The following is a 22,756-nucleotide window of genomic DNA, read 5'->3' on the forward strand; positions in this document are numbered from 1 at the left end:
GTTTTAAGTCGTAATTTAAAAAAGATTGAAAAAACGGAATAAATATTTATGAATATCAAAGACATGTAGGGATAAAATAGTGAAAAACTACAAAATCATGTGATGAACAAATAAATTTGATGATTGTGAACGTGATTATCATTGGTTTTCAATTATTCACAGCATTATCATGTTATTAGCACATCACTGGCGCAACAAAATCACACCATAAGAAGTCTTTGTTTCATTGAAATATATACTATTATATTATTATCAAAGCAAAATTATATCATTATTGACAACGGAAACATCGACATAAAAAGTCTTCGATGATACTAACAACATTTACGGAATAAAGAGAAATCGAAAGTAACAGATGATTGTTGATAAATACATAATTAAATTAGTACCCTTAATGATTTATTTTCATATATTCTAATTGTTATTATAGGTTAAATAATTTGGAGGCATAAAAATGTTATCTCATTTTCATAAAATAAGGGTGTTGTCAATTCAATCTCGTGTGTGTATATAAATATCCCAATTAATTGGGTTGCATTGGTTGTACAAATAGACATGGTTGCATTTGAAATATATCCTATATATATATATATATATATATATATATATATATATATGGGCCTAATCAAATTAGAATTGTATAGTTTGTGATAACCATGAGATTTAATGTGTACACCACTCATTTGAGATATTTAAGGATATTTCTTAAATAAGATAAATGATAATTTAGTAATTTTACCTATAACAACTTATAAAAAGATTTAATTATTTTTTTAAAGGAAATATTTGATTAATTTTAATTATCTAATATATTAGTTGCCTAATATATATTTTGAAAAGTCCAGATTTCATACGAATCTTGAAGCAATCTTTATTAAATCTCAAGAACAGAATATGAATTCAATATAGATTGGAGAGAGAGAATAATTGCTGTCAAATCACCTTTTTGATTAATGATGTAATCAATGTGTAATTACAGAATACACTGAAAAGATTATTTATACTAAAGAAAATAATGCTAAACTAATTACAAGAAAACTAAGTAAATGGAGAAACTTGAATACAACATTTAAGCACTAATCTTGAACCCAACATATTGTCTTTTAACGATGTTTGTGGATCCAAGTGTATCACAGTGATAATGTTCACAATGTATTTTTGTTGTTTTATAAAGTGTATCACAATATGTATTTTGTGACTTCCGTTGCTTTAGAAATGGTATCACAATTTGTGTATTTTTTTTAGTTGTTTTACAAAGGTATCCCAATGTGCATGTTGTATGTGTATATTGATATCACAGTGAATATCGTTTGTATGTATCATTTTTAACGATATTTTCTTAGGTATCATAATGTGTTCACGTAAAGTTTGTATGAATAAAATTTGTTGGAATAAAGTTCGCCAGAGAGATGAGAGATGAGACTTTTAAAATCTCTAAAATGCCCTTCACAAATATTTTAAGTTAAAAATACCATAATTGTTAATTTTCTAATTTAACATTTTTATGGTTTAGATTGGATCTCATGGTTATCATAAATTATTGAGTTCTCCCTTGAATAGCCCTATACACACACACACACACACACACACATATATATATATATATAAGTATTTGTGTAAGAATGAAAGTTATAGTGAAAAACGTAAGAATAAATCTGGACCCTTTATCACTTTTAATCTCATTGCACCCATGAATTGCACTTATCACGGGGATTGATCTGGTGCATCTTGTTGCACCACATCAGCATTGATCTTTAATTAGGATTGAATCCAAGGGTGGAAATCTCTTCTTCTCATTCTCACCCATAACTTCCATTCTCACCCATCTTGTAGCCATGGGGTAGACCCACCCCACCCGCCCGCTCGCCCGCCTACCTTGCCTCTACCGACTATTATTTCACTACTGTCGTCATCACAACTACCACCCCATCCCACACACACCTCTCACACTACTCGCACATTACCCGTACTCCACCTAACATTTATACCACCAAGCCACTACTGTCGTCGTCAAAACTTCAATCCCGCATCTCCCCCACCCCACCAATCATGATTCCATTATTGTCATCACAAGTTACAATTACCACCTCACACACTTATCCATGACACCCCCAAACCCACGTAGGTGGGTGATAGCTGTGACGACAACAATAGTGGTATGATGGTGAGGTGGGTGACTAGGGCAGGTGGTGTTGGTTAAATTGGAGGCAAAGAGATGAAATTCATTTCCTTCACTTATGTCAATTAAGAAATGATAAATTTATTAATTTGTGGATGTAATACCTTGGATTACATATATTTTAGAAAGTTTGGAACTTTTAAATGCTATATGTGTACCAAAATGGCATTTTCATATATATATATATATATATATATATGTGTGTGTGTGTGTGTTATTATGTGCCATTTTTAGATTTATTTAATAATTTCGAAATATATTTTATTATTTATTTTTATTTACAAACACAGAACTTACACATACAAATAGTCGTAGGAAATCCTTTTGCGAATCTGCACCACTATACATTTCTATTCTAAATAGTTGATACCATACAAACCCATTAAAGAAAAATAGTGATAAATATTACTGTTTAAAAAAATACCTAATAATTATAAAAAATGAGTTAAATGCACGAAATAACAACTTACTTTCATAAAAAAAATTTATTATAGTATTTTACTTTTGTTTTTATTTATTACAACAATGTATTTCAAATTATTTTTTATTAAAGCATCACACATAAAAAAATCTATCCATTATAGCAATTAGTAATTTGTTACATTTTAAACCGGTTAACCCTTTGACTTTTTTTTGCTTGTGTGGTTTTAATGAGATGACGTGGATGACACATCATTTTTATGACTTAATTAAAATAAAAATAAAAACATATTTCAAATTATTATTAGTGATTTTCATTTTTAATTGATATTATTTAAAAAAATATTTAATTGTTTTGATTTTTCTTATTAAGTTGAATGCAAATTAAATATTCTAGAGTAAAATATTTCTTAAATAAATATGTTATATTATTTTCGAAATATATTTTATTTATAAAAAATGTAACACTTCTTATTTTATGTTGTTCAAAAAAATACATTTCTTTTAAAGTTCTCTCTAAAATGTTAACGAAATAAATTGTATTCTACAATTTTTTAATATTGTTATATTAATAAATAATTTAAAAAAATTTAATTAAGTTAATATATTTATACGTCAAGTAAAAGTTTTTGAACAAATATATTGTTTAAAAGATAATATTTTTTTGGTAAAAAAAGAGCAATTCTTATTATCTTTTTTTTTAAACACATATTTTTTTTAAAAAATATTAGCGAGATAAGTTGTCTTCTACTAGTTTTATTAATATTGGTATATTAATGAACAATTTAGAATTTTTTTAATTCATTTAATATATTTATTAAATAACATGTAAATATCTAAATATTAAAACTAAAAGTACATTGTTATAATAATAACTAGTAGCTGCTATAATAAAATAATTTTAAAAGTACAATGTTGTAATAAGAAAGTCATATCATTATAGTACATGTTGACAACCTACGTAGACAATAAGGTGACAGAAACTTCGTATAATGGGTAAATTTAAATCAAAAGGTTACCCAATGTTATAATGGTTAAATTTTTTAAAGTACAATATTCTAATAAAAAAATAGTTTGAAAGTAAAGAAAAACTATAAATACAATAATATAATAAAAAAATTTATGAAAATAGATTGATATTTTATACATTTTACCCTTATAAAAATAATAACAATAAAATGGAACTTTTGATGATACCTCAATTAGCAAGACCTTGGAGTTTATTATGAAGTGGTTATGTTCTTTTAGAGTATTTAATATATTCTTAAAAAAAGAGATTTTAGGATTTTGGTTGATTTTTTATTGTAAAAGATTTTTCAAAATAAAAAAATATAAAAGAGATGATGAAAATCTTTAAATTTGGAAAACTCTGCAAAAATGATTAATTAGAGAGAAAATGATTTTTTATTCTTCACATTAACGAAGATCTTAAAATTAAATGTTTAACCAAAATTTTTTTTATTAAATATTTTAATAATATAATTAATATTGCAATCTTTAAAATTGAAAAATTATTGGAGTTGAATATTTTCTTAGGTTTAGGGTTTTGACTCTCAATGGCACCAGGTTTTCTTGGATCAGATAAAAATCTACTATCCCAAATTCTACGTCTTATTCATAGATGTCTACCAATCGCATAAATACAAATCATCAGAATATAAACTTGAAGAGTTTCGACGATATGTTTATGGTTGTGTTTGTTTCTGTTTGTATATTAGTGTGTGTGTATATATATATATATATATTTTTTATTTTTCAACTAAAATAAAAAAAATGACTAAAAGATTAAAATATCTTTAAGTTAACCTACTTTTTTAACTGTAATTAGCTAGAGGGACCAAAATTGAAACAAAATATTAACCATAATGATTAAAATTGTAATTAGTTTAAAATAAGAACCACTTAAAAATAAAAAAAAAATTGAAATTAAAAAAGGGAGCACGTTGATTTCATTTTGTTGCGTCGAAGTTGTTGGTTTCTGGCGGCCAGCTGTCTTACTGTTTTCAGTTTCGTCTTCACCCCCAATCTTCCCTGTATAAAACAAAGGCTTCATCATACCTTCTAAAACCTCTTCTCTTCCCCTTTTCAATTCAATTCCATCTTCGTATGGATGTTGTAGATTGATGTCTCCTGTTCTCTGTGAAATCCTCCGTTCCGGTTTTATGATCAATTCCTCCCTAATCCGCCGCGCCCATCTTGTTCAATCCTTCTCTGTCGTCTTCCTCTACTGGTTCTACGTTTTTTCAGAAATTAACTTCCATTCTCCGCTAGATCCCACCACTTAATCGCCATTTTTTTACATACTTTCTTAAATCTATATCTATATAACTTCAATCCATGGCTTCTTCAAGTGGAAACTCATCTGGGATCCACCACTCTGGATCTGAAGACGGCTTGACGGATCAAAGGAAGAGGAAGAGAATGGAATCCAATCGCGAATCGGCTCGGAGATCAAGGATGAGGAAGCAACAGCAGCTGAATGATCTATTGGCTCAAGCCAACCAGCTGAAGAAAGATAACTCACAGATCTTGAATACAATCGACGTTACTACACAGCGATTTGTTCAGATCGAAGCCGATAACTCAGTATTGAGGGCTCAGGTCAGTGAGCTAAGCCAGAGACTAGATTCTCTTAACGAAATCATCAATTTCATCAACGCAAATACCAATTGTACAACCAATCAATTCACCAATGACTTTGATTTCGTGGAGAATCCATGGAACATGATGTATTTTAACCATAACCAACAACCTCTTATGGCTTCTGCTGCTGATATGTTTGGGTACTAGTGATCGTAGCATGATTCAAGGTCCAATGCTTTGTTGGGTTGTACGTTTATGAATTAGGGTTTGTGGGATTGTACGTTTTATGGGCTATGATTGCCATCTTTCAACTATTGGAACCAGAAATCAATGTTTGTTGTTATTTGCCACGATTTTCGAGATATATTTGTTGTAGAGCTGCTTTTATCAAGATTCATCGGTTTTAGCAAACAATGCATTTTTATCCATCGGTTGTTTTAGATCTGACGTTTATTTGTACAAAATATATCATTTTTGAAATCAATTAGATTTAAATTCAAGTAGAAATAAAAATTCTCTTGTGGTCATTTAAATGCGGTGATTCCAAGTTATCTGCAAAGCAAATGGTCATCCTGAAATTAGTCGGCTTACGTTGGTATCCAAATTAATAAAAAAAAATTGTCCATTTTGTTTTGAGACAACATTTGTGAAATAAAATTCAAACTAATCATACCATTGATCATTCTGTTAAAAAAACAAACAAACCATAAGGAGTTCAAAGATCTTTTACCATACAAAATTTTGAAAAACCTTTTGTTATGCATAAAATACTGTTTATTAATGTATATTACTTAAAATTCAAGATCACAAGTAAATTGTACATAAGTACAACTTATTAAAACATTATTTTTGAAATTGTGTAATTAACTATTATTAAACATAATCAAATACGGATAGACATCTTATTATAAATATAAAAAATTTAAAATATAATTAACATAATCATTAGTTATAAAAAAATACTTAATTATTATCTTTATAAAAATATATATTATTAAATGATAAATAAATTACTTCGTTATTGATCTAAATTAAATTACAAATAAAATATTATATTAAAAAAATTACACAAAAAATAAAAACTTTAAATAGTGAATATGATACTAATATCGATATATATCTTTCCAAATTTTTATGATATATTTAAATTTATATTTTATTTAAAAATAAAAACATTATTGTTTTCTCAAAACCACTAAAAAAACTGTATTATATCGACATAGACAAATAATAAAAGGAACATTAAAATTGAGATATATCTCGCTATATTATGCGAGCATCTTTTTAGTATAAATATATATATTTCAAAAATATATATATATATATATATTTATATATACTTACATCTTGTTAATGAATCTTGCAATGTGAAAAAACATTAAAACATGTTACTTTTCTAATGTCACTACTAAATAAAACCCATGATTTCATGATTAAGTAGAGCCAATTTAATACCGGACCTACGTAGGAATGGGATAGGTCGGGACCGACAAATGACCAAATACAACATTAGGGTGGGGATAATGCCCACTTTTTTAACGTAATATCTCTAGATTTAAATGGATTTTAACGTGTATAAATTAAAAAAGGGGTTTCAAGCCAGTCTTGCAAGAAGCAGCTATCTCATCAAGTAGGGTAATGCTGACATGCACCAACATACATTTTGGATGTTAATAGATCTACTGAAAAAAGATCGTTTTCATATTTGATGCCGACCCACATCACATTACAGATGAACAAAACAAAATAACCCTTCAATAATTGGTATAAATCATCAAAAGAAAACAAACGGGAATTTGAAATGCGTACGGAAACTTGAATTACGTAAATTATTTTGTTTGAAACTATTGTAGAATTCATACGAAATATACAGTTTGAAACGGAACGAGCAGGAAATAGAGAAGTTGATACTGATTTCATGAACATGCTGCTTCTAATCAAAGAAAAGCATGATGTTAATGTATGTTTTGGATTAATTAAAAACCAAACTACTTCCAACTGGAAAGAGGATGAACCCGTCATGAACCTAACTTAGAACATCTCCAACAGAATCCCCGTTATGAGAAAAATGAGAATTTGTTCCACATGAAATTTCTCTACATCCAAAGAGAGAAGAAATCTCCAAAATTAAATTGCAAATGAGAGAGAGTATATTTAAATTAGGCTTTATTTATTAGGAGAGAGAGCATAAAATTAATAATTTAAAAAAATTAGTTGGAAAAAATGTTTTTTAATGATTTTAAGTGGTGGTCATCGGTGGTAGTAGAAGCGGAGGTCGTGATTGTGTAGGTAGAGGTGGTCAGCGGTGGTGATGGTGATGGTGATAGTAATGTAATTAAAGGCGACGGTGTCGACCAACACTGGTGGATATGGAGGCGTAGGTGGTGGTTGTGAAGGTGGTAGAATTGGTGGGGGCCAATGTGGTGGAGGTAGAGGTGGTGATGGTTATTGGTAGTGGTGGAGGTGGCTATTGGTGGTAGTGGTCACGACGATGAATGGTGGTCAACGATGGTTATGGTGGATGTGTAACACCCTCAAATCTAGAATAAACGACTAATTTAAAATTTCCGATAATACATTAAATAAAGATTAAATCATTTCTAAAAGTCAAGATTTGATTACCTATAATAGATATTCAAGACGTCAAAACATAATATTCCAAACTTACACAAGCCTATCATTAGGAACAGGAATTACTAAAATTCAACAACAGTCGCCATCTCCAACATATGAAAGATGTCCCCCTTATAGTTATTTCATTCCCGTGCATCTAACTAGCACTTAACTCTTCATGGTGTTGCTAGTTACATTCCCCAACGGTAAGCTCTTACTATGGTAATTGTCGTCGCCCTCACTTACCGGGTAAGACTCATGGTCCTTGTCTCACTCTTACCAGGTAAGATTCTTGGTCCTTACCATATTCATCCGGTGAGGTAACGTGACTTGGTAAGTGCTTACTTTGGTAAGTGATTGGTAAACGACCCCTTAATGTTTAAACACTGAAAGTATGGACAAAACTCTATTATTCAAAACATCCAACATGTGGATAAGGTTCAATACACCAAAATCATGAATCATGGAAAACACTCCATAACCAAACATAACCGAAAAACATGGATAAAACTCAATATCCAAAATAATACAGATAAACATGAATAAATTCTATATCCAAAACAACACCTTTCGGGGGACCCGTACCCATCGGTCATGGCGAAACACAAAGTGAAGCCATATATCAAAGTTAATGAGCTCCTATACGGATCAATGGTTACCAAGTTCAACCACTCATGGTCTATACCTTACATTAGGACCCTCGATGATTCGAGATATGCTTGTTCACTAGAAATTACGTCATATTGTCAATGGTCGTGGTTCAACCCTATAAGTCAGTATCACGATGCCCCCAACGACCCAATGCTATTTCTAGCTACAATACAGGAATAACCTTCCCATTTTAAACCATCAAACTCACTCAGAAATACACCATATAGTCGATAGTCGATGTCCGACTCTAAGAGCCTGCACCATAATGCCCCTGTTGACCCAATGCCTATTTCAGGCCACAATACGGGAATAACCATCCCATCTTAAACCAACAAAGACCGACTCCTATGTATATGGATCCATTGAATTACAATCTAAATTACATAACTCCAATTGAATGACCAACGCACTCAAAATATGTTATTCTAAATAAATATGTCATAATTGCAATACACTTCCAAAGCTCAACATAGAGTATTTTGAACCGTACAAATGTCCCCAAAACTCAATTGAATTCAAATCAAACCAATAAACTAATAAAAAATGAGTCATCATAACCCAAAACACATTTAAAAAGTCAAACAAATCTCACGACCCAAAACACTACAACATCCAACAAACAAAATCATGCATATTATTCGAATGATTTATAAAATCAACATACCAAAAATGCATTATCATCAAACAATCATCTTACAATAAAGAAATCATCAAAACTCACAAACTTAATGATTTATCATCAAAATATCCAAAAACCACAAATTCTTAAGATTTATTAAACCAAATACGAAAAAAAAAATGCAATTTCATCAAGTAACCAACAACATTTGATAAAACTTAAGGAAAACACTTTAAAACTCCAAAATATCTATTTTTGGCATTTACAAAGTTTTTACAGGGTAATTTGAATTCATCTTGCTAGGTTAAGTTAAACTTAGGTTGCAAACCCAAATCGTTAGCTTCCAAAGGTGTAGACTTGAGAGTTGAGATCCATCTATTTCGGTGAACAAGAAAACCTTTTTCCCTGTCCCCTGTCATGTCAAACGTAGAACAATAAGTTTTTGTCCAGTCCTATATCACATCATACATGGAACAATGATTCTTTTCATGTCTTGTCCAATGTATCAAATGCAGTTTTATCTTTTAATTTTTAATGTTTTTAAATGATATCCAAATTGCAACCATGCATCTTCATTCTGTACCTTAGACGTTTATACAACAAAACAATCAGATTTGTTAAAAACCAAAAAACAGTAGATTCTCGTCTTGTTGACGAGAGAGAACGCGTCATGTATCAAACGCAATCGGAGAAAAATATTCTTGTCCAAAAACTTAACGAATTGTTGCTTTATTACATACGATGAAATGGTATGGTATATCTTTACATAGAAGCTAAGCTTCGAACAAAAAAATTTCGCTATTCGTACAACCGAAACCCCACCCGTATTCACAAATTCGAGTCAAGAACACCATAACGGTGTTTATTCGTGTACATGTACATTTTCCGACCATCAAAGCCCTTATTTTCTTTTTATTCTACGACAAAATCAGGTAACAGTTGTGGATCATCAAACCTGTACTGGTCTGCGAGATCGATATGCCTTTGTGCCACATACCCGTTGACTTCCATATCGTTCACAAACTCAGGATTTGAGTCGTTAATACGTGAACTTGTTTTAGGCTGTAAATCTTTCTCTTTGTCTTCCGAAGACCATGATTGATCTATTGCCGCTTTAGGTGAAGATCTACCGTTCACTTCTTGATCACGAAACTCTTCTTTGTACATATCCTCGACCATCGGTTTCCAGAGGCGCACACGGGCGTTGATAAACCAATTTGCAATCTGATAGAAAACGATTGTAATAAGTAAAGCACAATCGATAGAGAATTAAAGGTTGATTACAAACGTACCTGGCTTCTGGTGAGCCCGGTTTGTCTTGCTAGCATCATCTTTTCTGAATCTTTCGGGTAACTAAAGAATACAAATGTTAAAGTGGTTAGCGCGGAAAGGGAAAGGGAAATCATTTGAATATAAATCGTAAGAAACTAACGCCATGTATGACAAACATAAACTAGCTTATTTTTTAAGCTTATTGAAAAAGCTCGTTTGGTTAACCATAAGCAGCTTTCTAGAAAAGCTACTTCAATTAGCATTTGAATAAGCTTCAGGGTTTTTTTTCACTTTTTTCTGGTTATGCTTTTTATATTTTCCAATTAATTTTTCAACACGTCTTTTTAAGTTATTTTACATTATTATCTAGCTTATCAGTAGTTTTACCTGACATGACTAATTTAGCTACTAGCTTATTAGCCAATAGTTTTTCATCTAACAGCTAGCATTTCAGCCAACAACTACTTTTTTCAGCTATTTTTTTACCAAACATGACTAGTTTATCCGCTAATAGTCGACTTACTAGTCACAACAACTAGTTTTTCAGTTTATTTTTTACCAAACACTAGTTTATCTGCTAATAGTTGGCTTATTAGTCACCAACAATTAGTTTCTCCAACTAAGAGTTAGATTATCATATAGTTTGGAAAAAAATAACCTAAGAGGACAAGATTAAAGATAACATACGGGTTAAGAAAATGCTCGAATAGCCAAGCACGAAGGAGCGAGACGGAGCCTTCAGGCAAGCCTCGTTGTGGCCTCCAAGAATGACGCATCACACCAAGCGGATGGAGACTCCCTTGTTGCCTGAGCTGTTTCTCCACGTTACGCAGACGAGGCAAGACTCTGTCGGACGAATCATCTTGATCTCCTAGGCTTTGACGGGTCGCTTGAACTTGGCCGTTAATGGCATCACGCAAGCAACGAAAGTGTCGAGATATCGTTTGATGGGCAAGTGTCGTGTACGACCTTGCAGCCCCACAACCAGCCACCATATCCAACGCTGCCTCAACAACTCGGAGTTGCTGGCAGTATTCTCGGTATTTCCTATCTACCTACAATAAAAGCAATGTTTAACATGTTTTAGAAGTAGTCATTAGAATCTCCGAATCCCTATGCAATGTTCTATTAGATTACTTTCCAAAAGATCCCTTGGAGAGAGAAAGGAAGTTTCCAACATGGTCCAAAGTCTAACATGCCCTAAACGGGTGCAAATTTTCCTAGAGTGCCAAGAAGGGGGGCTATATGAGTACAAATTGGCCCCCATAGTGTCGGGAGACTTTGCCTCTGGTACCATATTGAGAATATGTGAAACCCCGTTAGATTACTCTCCAAAAGATCCCCTGAGAAGAGACGGTGATTCCAATATATACAAAGGAGAAATAATCCAAGTCTAGCCGGTGTGAGACTCCAACAGTAATGTCTGAATATATCAATTCTAGAGAGTGTGTACCTCATCTAACAAGGAAACGAGTTTCGTGATCTTGTTCTGAAGGTCCTGTTTCTCAGAGGCAGAAAGTTGACCAGAGGAACTGGTAATAGACTCGAGAGGCTCCCCGTTGATAGAAGAACGAACAGACTGGGAATCAATTCTGGAATTTTTTTCATCAAATCTATCAACACCGAGCTTATGTAGATTATTGCGTTTGTTCATCTTTATCTGCCTTATAGCTTCGTGAAGATTAGCTACTTCCTCAAGCAATTCCTGTGATGGCTTCAGATATCTTGAATTATAAATTCTTGCCACAACCCCAGTTGGGATTTGATAACCCGAAATCGAGCATTGACCATGGTTTGTAGATCTATCTTTCACAACCCCAGATACACCACCAACCAAATCAAATGACAAATAGTCAATATTTTCGACTTTATTGCTTTGAGAGCCATGATCACCCGAATCTTGAAGATGGGGATTCAAGTAATTGTATTGAAAAGAAGGCAAATCCATGGAAGAGGAAGTTATTTGCATTCCAAGACTAAGAGATAATTCTTGATACTGCAAGTTTCGTTCTTGATCATCTAAACTATGATGATTCTCGATTCTCGAAGGATTTTGGGGGTTTGTCGATAAAAGCTCCAAGAAAGAGGAGTCGGTTGAGTTCTGGTTTTGGTACATCATATCGATGGGAGGAATTGGTGATTCTTGATAAGAATCAATTTGTTGTTGTTGGGTCGAAAGATAGGAATTGGGAAATTGATGATTAGTTGAAGATGGATAATAAGTAGCCATCTTTATTGCAAAGAAACTGGTCCCTATCACTCAAGATTTCAATGGCTGGTGAATGATCCCTTTAGAAGCTGGTGGTGGTACCTAATTCAACAAGAAAACCACATCAACTAAATAAGAAACAAACCCATCAGAAAAAGAACAAAAAGACACCTTTTGATCATCTATTCAATGATCAATACAATGATTTGAGCAAGATTGATTACTGGCAACCCACACTGCCCCACATAGAAACCCGTCCCTTAGGAACCACGTGTGAGGAGGCATTTCAGAGCTAACTCAACGGCTCATGCTAGCGAAGGGGTTCAAGCCCGTCTCCAGCAGGATTCAAACTTAACCGAGCTACACACAATTACTCAATTTTCAACAACTCCCAATCCTAATCTCAAGCAAATCCCATGCTTTCTTATGCAAATCCCAATATATTTTAGAAAGTAATTACTTTACCTATATAAAGATTTGAAAAACTTTGGATCATGAACTAAACAGATGAAGAATTTGGGGGGGGGGGGGGGGGTACCTGTGGTGTGGAGCAAAGATGAAGACAGAAGAAAAGCAGCAGAAACAAAATCTTCCAAAAGGGGAGACAAAAAATGGATATGAACAAGAAGATGTATAAATATTCCTCATGATATAATATAATATAAAAACAACAAAAATATTATTAAAGAAGAAGCACACCAACCCTTGTAATCATTGAACAATGACTATCTCCAAAACCAAACAATGAATCAAGTCCGCAATAATTAATCGCAAGTTTTCTACACATCAAATAGAGAATAAAAACAAGACAACAAACAGTAGGGTTTATGATTAATTACGAAAGAAGCAAACCTAGCATTTGTGAAGTGGGGATTGAAATGAAGAATGATGGGGGGGTTGGGTTTTGGAGGAACCCTAGAGAATCGAAATGGGTGTTGCTTAATTTGGGTGTTTGATTAGAAATGATTGCTTCAAAAATGGAGATTGTGGAACCCTAACCACCAGTTGGTGGACCTAAACCAACCTTCTCTTCTTCTCCCCCTCTTGTATTATACCTTCAAATTCAATTAAAGCATTGCAAGTCGTGACTGTTGCTTCCAGTTTTGGATGTTATTTTGAATTTTCTTTAATTATATAAAAAAAATTACATCAAAATGGAACCAACTTTCACCTAGTTCTTATTTTAAGAAACCAACTTTCAAAATTCTGACATTATAACTCATAAGTGGCACGTTAGCAAGTTGGATAAGTAGCATTTTAACAAATTATGTAAGCGGATATTTTTCACATGTAAGAGTTTAATAAGTTATGAAATTGTTATTTTATAAAATTTAAATTGGTGGGTTTATTTAATATAATTTCCGTTTAAAAACCCAGAACTAAAAAATGGAGATTTTATAAGGAAAAAACCAAATTGGTGTGTTTTATATGAAGGTGGACTTTTTAGTGATTATCTAAGTTGGAGATAATTTTAAGTATATGATTATGAAGGTGTGGATTTAAAGAAATTGTAATGGAAAAATGAATAGAATAAAATAAAAGTGAAAGTGGGGGTATAATTGGTATCGTAAAATGACAAGAATATACACAAGACAAAGAGGAGCAGGTATCTATAAATTAATGGATTGGGTGATGATATATAATTAAAATTAAAAAGCTTCGTATCAAAACAAAACAAAAAATTTAATCTTTGACTTTATGTGGCACCTTTTTTGTTTTAGATTTTTCTATTTTCTATTATAATATATAAATATATATATATATATATAGGTTGGTTCAAATACTAACCAAAACTATTGTGCAAACTATGCTAACCAACATCAACCAATCATGTTCCATCTTTTAGTTAGGTTCAAATGTAACTCACATATTAATTGTAAGGGTATTTAGATAATTTATCATTCTTATGTAACTCCCAAATATTTTAATTGGGAGTTATAAATCTTAAAATATCACTAATTGATCTTCATGTAATAATGACATTAAGTTTCACATATGTTCATCTTACTGAATTTTACATTTATTCTTCCTATAATGGTTTTGATATTGTAAATTTGAAAAAAGTTCATTTTGTAAAGATTTCGTTATAGTCCGAGTAATATGGATAATCATAGAGTAAAACGGATCAACGATAATGAGAATGAAAAAGCTAAAAGCGTCTACGAATACATTCGGAATTCGAATTCCGAAAGTAAATAAAATAATCAATAAGTGTCCTAATATGAACATACGATAGCTATGAACACGTTAATGTGAACACGCCTACATTAAAGATTTGAGTTCGGGATGACAAACAATATACATTTTTCACTAAGTTTTGAATTTCAGTAAATTCAGATCCTTGTTGCTCCTTTAATTATCTACTTTGTGTAATAATAGTTTTAGTTTTGAAGACTAACTACATAAAGGTTGTTCATTATGTTCATTAAAGCTTTGACTTCGGGATGAAAAACAATATACATTATTCACTAAGTTTTCAATTTCACTAAATCCACATATTTGTTGCTCTTTTTAATTATCTACTTTGTGTAATAATAGTTTTAGTTTTGTTACTGTTTTATGTCATATAGCACAAATCATATCATGTTATAGGGGGTTGTTCATTATGTTCACTGTGTTATATTACTTGATCACACACATAGCGATTGCATTTTTCATACTAGGATGCATTAAGACATTTGTGCACAGACACACATATATTAACAAATATTAAATCAGCACAAATAACACAGACATAGACGTTGGGATTCGTTACTGTTTTTTGTCATATTGCTGATGTTCATTAGGTTCACAAATCCAAACTTGTATGTATTTGTGAAGTGTTGCGTGTGTGTGATGTTCATTAGGTTCACACATCCAAACTTGTATGCATTTCRYCAAAATCATCCATCATTTTGATGAATATTATGAACCAGATTTTTCGCTAATGATATACACTATTGATCGTAAAGATTGGTAGTTTTGTAGTTGATTGGAGGTTACAAAATCGTCTGAATAATATAGGTTCACGATGTGATGCGATTTTTTTACAAAATTACCCTTTGAACAGTTGTTAATAGACATCTCATTTAATACATTAATTAAATGATTATTTTTGTAGTCTCATTTAATAAGGACCGTTTGATGAGAAAATGAACGATCAAGTTCGGTTAGCATAGTTTACACAATAATTTGGGTTAATATTTGAACCAACCCCTATATAGATATATAAATATAAATTCAATTGCAAACTGATTTTCAACTGGGGGACAAAGGAGAGCGTCACATGTGTCCCTGACGCCCACATTCAGTATGATAACGAATGGCATTTGGTATGAATAACGAATGTGAAATCCATGAACTAATTATGATAAATGATATAATATTCAGATGAATGATACAATATTCATGATGAATGATACAATATTCATGATCCAATTAAATGGATTCGTTATTCATGATGAATAATACACATTCATCATATTCATTATGAATAACCCGTGGACGCAGGGGATATGTGTCGCGTTCTCTTCACAACCGAAAGTAGTTTTCATTTGAACTCAACCCTATATATATAAGCGAAGATTCGTGTAAGAAGGAGAGCTAAGGTGAGAAGCGTAAGAAGAGATTTGAACCATTTATCAACTTTAATCTCAAACTCACCCATGAATCGCGCTTGATACGGGGATTGATCTGGTATATCTCGATGCATCTCATCCTAACGTGCATCCAAAGATGAAGATTCTTTCTTACGCTTCTCACTTTAACTCTCCTCACCGGAACCCAACTCTACATATATAATAGAGTAGGGTCAAACGAATAGATATATGTGTTACGTAACATATTCATCAGGAATATAGACGTGTTATCCATCATAAATATGCCCATATTCATCATGAATCACAAATTCATGATAAATATTTACCCTGAGAGGATACGTCATACATGAGGTGTCATGGACGATTTCCGGGTTCCTAACAAAACTTCCATTATGAAGATATTTGATGAATAAGACCAACACTCGAAATAAATATCCAAAATTGAAATCCTTTCTTTGGTGCTTCATTCTATCTGCAAACGTACATAAACCCTACAACAAAAATTGCAAATCAAACAAAAAACCAAACCAAACCCACCCGATATATTAATATATATCACCAAGAGGTGGGGTTTGGGGTTGGGTTGTACGCAAATCTGAACTCTACTTTATAGAATAGAGCAGCGTCTGCAAGAGATTAAGCTCCAGCTCCCTACTGCTTAACAACAAAAACAGCATCAGGTAAGCATGATACAGAACCTCACAAGATCCTATGTATCAATCTACATCATCCCTTGCATCATGTTGCCTCCCGAATTTTCTTAATGCCAGTGAATATATCGTTTTTCTCTTCATTGACGTTCCTGCAGCCACCAATTTGACCGCCTGAACACAGAAAAATAAGTCTACAATTCAAGAGCTTTCAAGATTTCTTGATTCTTCAAGTTAATATAGAATTACAGAGGGATGCTTCATGGGGGAATCCAACTTATTCAAGAATCAAGATGCCAGATTTTTTAAGGGTTATGGAATAGCGTAATAATGATGTAAATAACTCTTCTTTTGTGGTAGTTTCATATGAATAAAACGCAGCCTAGGTGCACAAACCCTTGCATACCCAATGAGCCTTGGGCTATGTCTGGCGAATTAGCTTAGAAGCTAGCTATGTTTGGTAAAAACTAGATGAAAAGCTAGGTAACAGTGTAAAATGACATAATACGACATGTTGAAAAGCTAAATGAATAAATACAAGGGGCATAAATCGGAAAAAAGTGGAAAAAAGCCCCTGAAGCTTAGCTTATGTGATACAGAGAGGATCAAAGAGTTAACGAAGTTTTCTGCAGATCATTGAAAGAGAAGAAAACGAGCTCAAAAGAAGCTCGTAATTCTGCATTGAAAGCTGAAAAACAGTTTCTTGCACGACTTCTCCAGCGACCTGGGTCGAGTGCCAGGTTGCGACATGTCCTGACGATTTCTGCACAGATTGCTTTTATTTGTTTATTTGATTATTTTGTTTCCTAATTAGTTTACGATAAGTATTTATTAGTTTAAATTATTATTTATCAGCTTTATAATTAGATTAAGATTGTTTTTATTAGTTTACTTTTATTAATTATTTAAATACTTTCCTAGTTGGTTTAGGATTAGTATAGGTTTAGATTCAATGGTTATCTCTTAGTTAGTTTAGTCTATAAATAGGACTATTGTTTTCATTAATATTAAGTTTTATGATTGATTAAAAAAACCTCTTTTAGAGTTTTATCTCTAGTTTTAAGAGTTTTTCTCTTGATTTCCCAAGTGCTACGCTCGTTATCTTAATTCTTAAAGGGTTTAGACGCTTGTCCATCCTGTCGCAATTTTTCCGCTGCGTGGTTTTTTCAATAAGCTCAAAAAATAAGCTAGTTTATGGTTGCATAACTGAATCTCGCATCTAAGATTAAGATGGTATGGTATTGTAAAGAAAATTTGAAAATTAAACTGGATCCATACCGTAGAAAGTGTATGCCCATTGAAGATCAGGTCAGCCAATTCATTCTCCAGCTGAGCCTCTGAAGGAGTTTCGACCTCAGAAATCGCCTTGCCTTCAATCAAAAACGTGATTTCTCCCTTTGGCTGACGATCTAAGAACGCTGCTTTGGCTTCCCCAAGAGTACCCCGCCAAAACTAATGAAGTGTATACATGTGTAAGTCATGCAATTTCTAATAAACCGTTCTAATGCTAATTTTACGAAATTTTAAGCTCTTACATGGACAAAAGCATCATATCATAAGACCAACTTCTCAAAAATCCAAGTTTCATAATTGACCGGCATTTTTTTCATGTACACAAGCAAACATTCTTCACAGAAAACCACCAACATAAATGACAGAAAACACAAACAATTTGAAAAACTCAATTGGTTTCGTGCTGCAAACAAACCGTTGTTTTTACGAAAGAACTTGATAAAAATATAATGTTGTTTTTGGCAACTCTTCTAAGACGTTGTAGATATGATGAGAAGAAAACCATCAGAATTTAACTTCTTAAAAACACGATAAATATCTCATTTTGCAGTCAAGAATTATTGCAAAATAACTTAACATTCACCAACCTCTTCATGCAATTTGGTGATCTCTCGTGCCATGACACATCGTCTGCAATTTATTACAGGAACAATTAGAACTCCTAACGAGGAGAACATAAGAAACTTCTCACATAAGAATTGCAACAAAATTTCATTTTCTTTTTGTCTGCTGAAAAACCTAAGCGACATTTGGAACACAAATGAACTGCTATTATGAGGTATGAACACAGGCATTATGAACCAAATGAATCCATATAAACCCAGAATATTGTATCGCTCCATAGCCAAAGTAGCAGTACCAATAACCTCCAAATCAACTTAAACTATGACAGAAGTCATTGGTAGCCCACACTTTGAACTTATAAATCTAATATTCTATCCATGTGGAACAGGTTGTTATATATATATATATATATATAGAGGGTGGTTCAAATACTAACCCAATATTTTGTGCAAACTTTGGTAACCCACATCAACCAATAATGTTGCATCTTTGGGTTTGGTTAAAATGTAACTTACATATTAATGATAAGGGTATTTAGGTCATTAGTCATTCTTATGTAACTCCCAAATATTTTAATTGGGAGTTACAAATCCTACAATATCTCAAATTGATCTTCATCTAATAATGACATGAAGATTCAAATATGTTCATCTTATTGACAACTAATTCACATATGAAACCACCTACAGCGAACATCATGCACGAACAGATATAAAGTACAGGTATCGGTTTTATCTGCACAACCCCTGTTTTTGTTAACGTGCATGTCTCATCGTCGTGCATGTGTATCGCTACGAGCATGCATCAAGGCTGAAGAACATGATCATATGACCAACATATATCGATTATAGTGTTCATTAGGTTCACACGGTGTAGCTAATGTTCATATATCTAGGGTTCACACGATGTAGCTAATGTTCATATATCTAAGGTTCACACCATAGGGTTCACATGAATGTTCATACCTTGATATAGGCACGAAGATGAACGATTGTTCATACACATATTAATTAATACAAATTATTGACCAATTTATCCTTTGAACAATTGTTCATACACATATTAATTAATATATTAATTAAATTATTGTTTATTTAATCTCATTTAATAATAACCGTTAGATGAGAAAATGAACGATTAAGATGGGTTAGCATAGTTTGTACAAAATATTGGGTTAGTATTTGAACCAGCCCCTATATATATATATATATATATATATATATATATATATATATATCCCACCCGAAGGTAGGGTCTGAGGGGTAAGATGTATCCAGACCTTACCTCTATCCATGGACACTGGCATTATAATGACTTAAACTTACCTCGAGTCACCAAAAAGGGAAGAAGTCTCTTCAAGGAATTGGGAAAGTTTGTGAGGAGGAACATAGAATATCTGGGTGGCTGCTTCGTTTGCAGAAACCATCAGTCTCTCCCTTCTTGCACTGGCATTTTTGGGAAGAAACCCAACTACACAAACCGTTTCACATCAGCAACATTGGAGCACAAGTTGTGGATAACATATCTTTGAAGCTGGATAATTTATGTCAGTGATTTACCAAATGTAAACTCGATTGTGGACAGACCCGAGGCTGAAAGAGCAGCTACAAAAGCACAAGGCCCTGGTATGGGTATGACTGAAATATTTGCCTCCACACACAACTTCACCTACATCAATATCACATACACAAACAGACATATTAAACAAAACACTTGCAAGAGCAAGTCAACTGAAAGATAAGTGGAACCCCATCAGATTACTCTACAAAAGAGCACTTAAGGAAAGGAGGGTTCCTACTTTCCAACATTATACAGAGGAGAAAGGGTCCAAGTCTAGCCAATGTAAGACTCCAACACCCCCCCTCCAATAGAGGCTAGATGGGTACAAATACCCAGATCGTTGAGTCCCTTAGAATAGTAGAACTTGACTCTGATACCATGTAAGAATATATGGAAACCCCATTGCCCCTAAAGATCCAATATATATTGACTACAAATGATCAAAGTCTAGTCGATATGGGACTCCAACAACAGCAAGAACAAGTGATCGACGATAAAAGGAAGGAGAGTAAAATAAGCATTTGTGAGCAAATAACATGCAGAAAAACATAGCATAAACAAAGGGACTGGAAAACAACAAGAACAACATACACACCAGTTCGGAGCCAGGATCGCTGATGCCTGGTGTTCCAGCATCACTGATGAGTGCTACAATCTCACCATCAATCAATCTCTTCAAGATTGATTGCTCTCTTTGGGCCTCATTGAATTTATGATAGCTCAGCTATAAAACTAAATCATGAAATTAGAAATAGCATAAAAACAAGAAAATAGAATTGCATTTATGAAGCAGTAGATGAACTCACAAGGGGAGTTTTGATACTGTAATGGTGAAGCAATTTCCCTGAATGTCTCGTGTCCTCTGCAAGTATCACATCAGCTGATCTTAAAACACGCAGAGCTCTGCATTTATGAAATTATGTTAGAAATTCAATCGTACAATTAGCAAACAGCATATTCATTATTACCTCAAGGTGATATCTTCGAGATTTCCAATTGGAGTTCCTACTAGGTATAATCCGGATTTCAAAGTGCCCTATTATATTCAAATACGCCCTTATCAATTACTCCCTCCACTTCAGGGTTTTAGAGCAAAATGGATTCGTTTAGGTTTATAGAAACTAATGAAGATGGCTGATTACCTGTTTTGATGAGGATTCTAGAGAGAGGTGAGTGGAGTCGACGTTGGAAGTAGCTTGTGAGTCGGAACAAATGAAGAGTGCGAAACGACGAGGGTAATAAAGGGTGGAAGGCGGAACGAGCTTGACGGCTGCCATGGAAGGATTTTGATAAGTGATAGACCACCATGAAGCCGGCGACACCGGAGGGAAACGGGAAATTGTCATCCTCAACATTGCTCCTTGTCTCGGCTCTCATTTGCTATTCGCATCATCTTCTGTTTATCTTCCTTTTTTTCCTTTTTTAAGTAATTAAAACTAAAAACAAACTTAAGGGACTTTTTACCTAAATGCTTGATCGGTAATGGTTTATTGTTAGGAGTGAACGCTATAATTTATCAAAATGGTATCATGTACAATAATATATATGGTAAGCGCTTACCCGAGTAGATAAGACTCCCTATCCTTATAATCACTTTTACCAGGTAAAATTTTTTGGTCTTCGTCCGTGAGAAAAATTGTCCGGTAAATACCTACCTGATAAGCGGTTAGTAAACGACCCCTTATAAATTCTCGTTTATCTGTGTAGCTCAGTTGGTAAAAGGAAGGACGACTTTGTCTAAATACAAGATAAGTCCTGAGTTCATCCACCACCCTCCGGACTGCTAGCCTCAGCCACTAAGTAAATTAAAAAATATTTCACCATATTAGTATCCAAAGAGGTAAGGTCCATAAGAGACGGATTAGAGTTGTCGGTAATCAACATTTTTATCCAAATATTGTCTAGGAAACTTACCTTTAAATGTTCATTGGGGGAGGGTTAACTTTGAATAAGTTAAAAAGCACAAGCAAAACGTCATTAACAAGCTTTTTAACAGATTTATTACGACATTTGGTCGGGTCTTAATCGATAACCAGATTCAAACTAATTGAATATCAGTCCGAAATTGGGCTTGATGGGTTGAACTTGATCTTTTATTGGGCCTAGTTTCATAGCATATGGGTCGGGCCACGACAAATCCCAAATTTTTTCTTGATGGGCCACAACATCAAATAAACCCAAATTTTGAGCAAACAAATAATACGGGCTTATTATGTAAGGATAAATGGCAGTCCCATTTAACAATTAGGGCTGAATTCGTAATTTTCTGTATTTCATTTCACGAATTTGTAAAATACTTGTAAATAACATTTGACAAAAATAAGCAGTTTTAATTTTTTTTCCACATAAATCATGTGATATTCAGATCTTATTAAATGGTTATCAGTATGATATTTAAGAGAACAGATTGTTATTCTTTTATGAATTCGTTATGCGAAAGTTGATGTATACGACATCTCGTCACCATAATATAAAATAAAAAGAGATATAAGCCAGATGGGTTCAACACAGTATCATTGGATCCAAAGTTTCTGATCAAGGCCATATATTATATCGACAGAAAAA

General features: G+C 33.0%; 3 protein-coding genes across 5 annotated transcripts; 1 reads left to right on the forward strand and 2 right to left on the reverse strand.

The window, feature by feature from the left end:
- Positions 1 to 4,606: 4,606 nt before the first annotated feature.
- LOC112511167 (bZIP transcription factor 11-like) lies at positions 4,607 to 5,593 on the forward strand. The gene has a single exon (XM_025116656.1). It carries the CDS (start codon positions 4,937 to 4,939, stop codon positions 5,387 to 5,389), a length of 453 nt encoding a protein of 150 aa, XP_024972424.1. The 5' UTR covers positions 4,607 to 4,936; the 3' UTR covers positions 5,390 to 5,593.
- Positions 5,594 to 9,768: 4,175 nt separating this feature from the next.
- On the reverse strand, positions 9,769 to 13,570 carry LOC112511629 (BEL1-like homeodomain protein 7). 2 transcript variants are annotated; one of them, XM_025117327.1, is made up of 5 exons: positions 13,399 to 13,570; positions 11,791 to 12,648; positions 11,025 to 11,392; positions 10,358 to 10,418; positions 9,769 to 10,289 (listed from the first exon to the last, which is right to left on the reverse strand). In XM_025117327.1, exons 2-5 carry the CDS (start codon positions 12,565 to 12,567, stop codon positions 9,978 to 9,980), a joined length of 1,518 nt encoding a protein of 505 aa, XP_024973095.1. In that variant the 5' UTR covers positions 12,568 to 12,648; positions 13,399 to 13,570; the 3' UTR covers positions 9,769 to 9,977. The 2 variants fall into 2 exon arrangements, with proteins under 2 accessions (XP_024973095.1, XP_024973096.1); XM_025117328.1 differs by lacking the exon at positions 13,399 to 13,570 and adding an exon at positions 13,085 to 13,133.
- A 2,986-nt stretch (positions 13,571 to 16,556) lies between these two features.
- Positions 16,557 to 21,547, reverse strand: LOC112511463 (ribosomal RNA small subunit methyltransferase I). Of its 2 annotated transcripts, none has more exons than XM_025117087.1 (9): positions 21,334 to 21,547; positions 21,160 to 21,227; positions 20,998 to 21,094; positions 20,787 to 20,915; positions 20,191 to 20,299; positions 19,957 to 20,101; positions 18,655 to 18,697; positions 18,053 to 18,226; positions 16,557 to 16,948 (listed from the first exon to the last, which is right to left on the reverse strand). In XM_025117087.1, the coding sequence occupies exons 1-9, from the start codon at positions 21,544 to 21,546 to the stop codon at positions 16,841 to 16,843; spliced, it is 1,086 nt and encodes a 361-aa protein (XP_024972855.1). In that variant the 5' UTR covers position 21,547; the 3' UTR covers positions 16,557 to 16,840. The 2 variants fall into 2 exon arrangements, with proteins under 2 accessions (XP_024972855.1, XP_024972856.1); XM_025117088.1 differs by having other exon boundaries at positions 16,831 to 16,926.
- Positions 21,548 to 22,756: the final 1,209 nt, after the last annotated feature.

This window comes from Cynara cardunculus (genome assembly GCF_001531365.2).
Source record: "Cynara cardunculus var. scolymus isolate 2C chromosome LG 4, CcrdV1, whole genome shotgun sequence".
Classification (NCBI taxonomy): Eukaryota; Viridiplantae; Streptophyta; class Magnoliopsida; order Asterales; family Asteraceae; genus Cynara; species Cynara cardunculus.